Genomic DNA, 4,166 nt, shown 5'->3' with positions numbered 1-4,166 from the left:
CCTCACCACAACTGTCACCTGGCTCCACAGCTCATTTTGCAGCTTAACCACTTTCTTCTGCTTTGGTGACAGCCATTAATTCACTCACAATCATCACCATCACATGGGAAAAACTGGCCAAGTCAGTAAACCACACACATGGAGTTAATATCAATGAATAATGTCACTGCTCAGAGAGCAACAGGTCCTTCAGCCCCAGAAGGAAGGGATAAAACTCTGAGTAGCAAGCCAAGATCAAAGAGGAAGCATTCTGATGCGCCCTTAATAGCCTGGATTTCCTACCAGGATGCCTTCATTTTGGCTGCCTCCCTCTTGGAGTTTCAAGGTGCTTCACAAAATTAGCAAGTTAGGAAGGTGGGAAATGGAGGCCTTAAAACCTGTTGCAGGAATGTCACCCAGGTCACTTGACATCGCATTAACATGTCCCTTCGCTCTGCATCTGTACGGGTGGACTGTGTCTTTCCTAGATGAATGCCATGGGTCAGCGAGGAGAGGTGAGTGGGGACAATGGGTGGCTCTGCCGCATCCATTCCCCTTTGCCCCATGTTATTCTGCCCACTTGGGAACAGAGTAGTTACTCACAGGCTGGAAAACAGGCTTTTTTACTTTGCTTATCTGTAATGAACAGTCAGAGACTCCTGAGTTCCTTTTGGAGGGGTCATGGCTAGGGGCTGGCCAGTTGTCGCCAAACCTTCCTCCTCCAGCAGCTCCTTTGGAACAGAGACCATGGCATCTTGCAGCTGGTGTGTCGATGCTCTGGCAATATGACTGACACCTTCAGGGCCCCTCTTCCTGGTGTTCTCCTCTGGGACCTGGGTCACCTCAGTGTTGCCTCCATAGAAACCTCTGGTGCTGTTGGTGAAACCTTTGCCCATGTTGACCACATGGACTTTCTTTCCAACTCTCTTCTTCTTCTTCCTGGTCTTGTTCTGGAAGAAGAGGCAGGTGAAGACCTGCTTGAAACGCTTGCGGAAATGCTTGGAGATGAGGGCGTAGACGATGGGATTGAGGCAGGAGTTTGCGTACGAAAGGCAGTGGGAAGCCAGGCGACAGGCATAAGTGGCTCGGTTGAAGGGAAAGTGGCCAAACCAGAAGCACAGGATAACCAGGTGGTGAGGCAGCCAGCAGAGGCAGAACAGGATGGCCACAGCCACAATCATCTTGGTGACCTTACGCTTGGCCTTCCGGGACTCTGAAATCCTTTCTATGGGGTCTACAGAGGTCCACAGGAACTTGATGGTCCTGGCGTATGCCAGGCTCACCACGGTCACGGGCAGAAGGTATCCAAAGACAAATGTGAGGATGTCCAGAATCTTTCGGCGCTGGTCCTCCCAGATGGGGACACAGATGGGCACCCCGTGGTAATGGACAATCTGGTAGTAACTGAGGTAAGGCCCCGCGAAGAACAGTGACAGCAACCAGATAGCTGCAATGGCCACTCCTGCATTTCGGGAGGTGCGGAGATCCCGGGACTTCAGCGGATAGCGAATGGCCAGGTACCTGGTGGGAAGGGGAAGGAGAAGGAGAGGCTGAACACAATGTGGGTGAGATGAGACATCTCTTCTGCCCTGTGGAGCTGCCATCTGTGCACCCCTTCCCATGCAGCCACCCATCTCTCCCCCTCCCCACCTCTTGGGAGGAAGGATTATGGTGAATTCACATAGAGATGAGGGTCATCCCAACAGTGGGTCTGGGATCTCTGTCACCCACTCTGCTGTGCTAGCTGGGGAAGGGCAAGCAGCCTGTCTCTTGAACCAGGGAAAAGGACAGGAGCAAACCAGAAGGTTCCCTGTTTCTCCTCTGGTGCATTGCTGCCCTGGGGCTTTGCCGTTCTTGGTTTTTCATGGTGGACACCAAGCCTCAGCGTATGCCTGCACTCCTCTCTCCCAAGTGAGGGCTGGGTAACCAGGCAAAGAGCTTGGCTTGGTGCTGGGAGAAGGCACAGCAAGGCGGGGAGGCTGGCTTCGCTGGCCCTGCCTCTGGGGAGACCCTACCTGCTTCTTACAGGCCGCTCAATGGGGTAAGGACTGGACTTTCTCTCATCCCTTAGCTGAAGGGTGGAAAACACATTGTCCCTGAGCTGAGGGACTCAAAGGGGAGGGGACACTTGCCTGTCAACAGAGACAGCGGCCAGGGTAAAGCTGCTGGCATACATGGTGAGGTAGATCAGGAAATGCACAGCCTTGCAGGCAAAGGCCCCGAAAAGCCACCCATCCAGGGTGTAAATGGTGGCCTGGAAGGGGACACAGCAGATGATGAAGCACAGGTCGGCCACGGCCAGGTTAAGGATGAAGAGGTTGGTGGTGTTGTACTTGACTTGGCCATTCCGCAGCAGCACTGCCAGCACCAGCCCATTCCCCACAGTGCCCAGAAGGAAGATGAGGGAGAAGATGACAGGCACGATAATCCCTGCGGCTCGCAGCTCCAGGCTGTCAGAGGAGGTGTTCCAGCCTCCCGACATCTCCCCATCTGACTGCAGGGACCTGTGCAGGGAGAAAGGAGGACACAACACCCATGCATGGCCATGGGCAAGCACATGCTGCTCGGTGTTGACTACAGTGGCCACCAGAGCTCTGGCCCTAAGGTGCCTGATCCCGGCCTCTGTCTGGCGCCCATGTTTCTCCCAGAGATGCCAATCCCAACCAGCTAGTTAAATGATGACATCAAGATCCTCGTGATGTCACTGGCGAGAATGCTGTTGAGATCAGTCAGCCCGCATCTGCCTGGCTCGAGTGGAGCCAAAGCCCTTGTCTCGTGCCCTCATTCACATCCCCGCCACGGCACCTCCTGTGCTTCCAGCCCCCTGAAGAGCACCCTGGCCTGCAGCCTGGCCTCCCCTGCATTCCTCCTACAATCCCAAAGCAGCTAAACCTCTCGGGATTGCTTGCTTTGGCACGTCTAAATCCTGGCTGGTGTTCAACGGGGCTCAGCTGTGAGGCCATGGGGAATGGGGGTCCCGTGGGCTGCGAGTGGCCCTGTCACCCTCACCCCAGGGCTGTGCCACCTGTGGCAGCAGGGACCTGATGCCTGGATGATACCTTGCAGCAGCAGCACCCCACCACACACCCACCCCAAGGGAGCTCCTTCGGCTGGGACCACCTCCACCCTGGAGCTGCCTGCTCCTTGCTCCCTGTGTAGTAATGCCCCAAAGAGAAGCAACTAAGGGCACCTTTTGCTGATGCTGAGAGGTGGTCACAGGATGGATGGTGGTAGCGAGGTGAGGATGGGGGGAAAACCTCAGAGCCACCTGAAACACAACACAGTGATTATTGCAAAGGAGCATATTATTACTGCAGCTCAAGATATTGTGATTTGCTGCAAAACTTCTTCCACCCCTAAGTAACACTGTGCTCAGTTGGGGAGCGCCAACAGTCTATCTCCTAACAAGCGTTCCCTGTGTTGTGCTATCATTAGAACAAATTGTCCTTCACTAAGCAGCAACCAAGAGGGAAAGACACAGTTATCTAGCAACTGTTGACATGCAATTAACTCTTTTATGGGTCTGCAAGCTCCTTCGCCCCATGCTCCCCCATCCCTCAGCTCATGCCACTTCTCCTTCCCAGCAGCTTCTCTGTATCACACCAAAATGTTGTCGCTGCCTCTCTGGCTCTGTGGTCCCCTCTGTCCTACTGGTAACTATCTGGCTCCTCCATCCAGCCCCCCATGGGATCTCCTTGATTGAGCCGAGGACCCTGTTCTCCCTTTGGGCACGCACATCACACGTAGACTGTGGGGCATCTCTGGGCACCAGCGTGTCCCTGCTCAGGGAGCCCGAGGCCACCTCTCATTTTGGGAAGCCAGCACTCACCTCTGTGGGAAGGTCTGCAGCTTCACCGCTTGCTCGGGGGAGACCTCCAGTCCAGCCCAGGCAGCGGTGGGGAGGAGGACACAGGCCACGGAAGAGTTTGTCTGGGCAGTGCCATCACCACTGCCTGGTGCTCCACTGCCTCCCCCTGCCTATTGCCAGCTCTACTCTGTCTTCTCCTGGCTCTCACACCGGTCTCTCTCCTTCTGAAGCTCCTTTCCTCTCTCTCTGTCTCCCCCTTTTCCCTCCCTCTGCTCTTGCTGCTGATCCATTGATCTCTGTCATTTTTTTTTCCCCTCTCCCCGAGGTTGGGTTTGGAGTTAACTCCTCTCTGCCCAGCTTTCTTGCAGGCTCAGCTGCT

The 4,166-nt window shown here is 55.0% G+C and overlaps 1 protein-coding gene across 2 annotated transcripts; it reads right to left on the bottom strand.

Annotated features, from left to right (window-relative positions):
• Nucleotides 1-611: 611 nt before the first annotated feature.
• GALR3 (galanin receptor 3) lies at nt 612-3,901 on the bottom strand. Of its 2 annotated transcripts, XM_065655672.1 has the most exons (4): nt 3,809-3,901; nt 2,872-2,873; nt 2,112-2,483; nt 612-1,500 (listed from the first exon to the last, which is right to left on the bottom strand). In XM_065655672.1, exons 3-4 carry the CDS (start codon nt 2,459-2,461, stop codon nt 612-614), a joined length of 1,239 nt encoding a protein of 412 aa, XP_065511744.1. In that variant the 5' UTR covers nt 2,462-2,483; nt 2,872-2,873; nt 3,809-3,901. The 2 variants fall into 2 exon arrangements, with proteins under 2 accessions (XP_065511744.1, XP_065511735.1); XM_065655663.1 differs by lacking the exons at nt 2,872-2,873; nt 3,809-3,901 and having other exon boundaries at nt 2,112-2,461.
• Nucleotides 3,902-4,166: the final 265 nt, after the last annotated feature.

Source organism: Caloenas nicobarica, chromosome 1, assembly GCF_036013445.1.
Source record: "Caloenas nicobarica isolate bCalNic1 chromosome 1, bCalNic1.hap1, whole genome shotgun sequence".
Taxonomy (NCBI): domain Eukaryota; kingdom Metazoa; phylum Chordata; class Aves; order Columbiformes; family Columbidae; genus Caloenas; species Caloenas nicobarica.
This window is presented reverse-complemented; position numbering and strand designations above follow the sequence as displayed.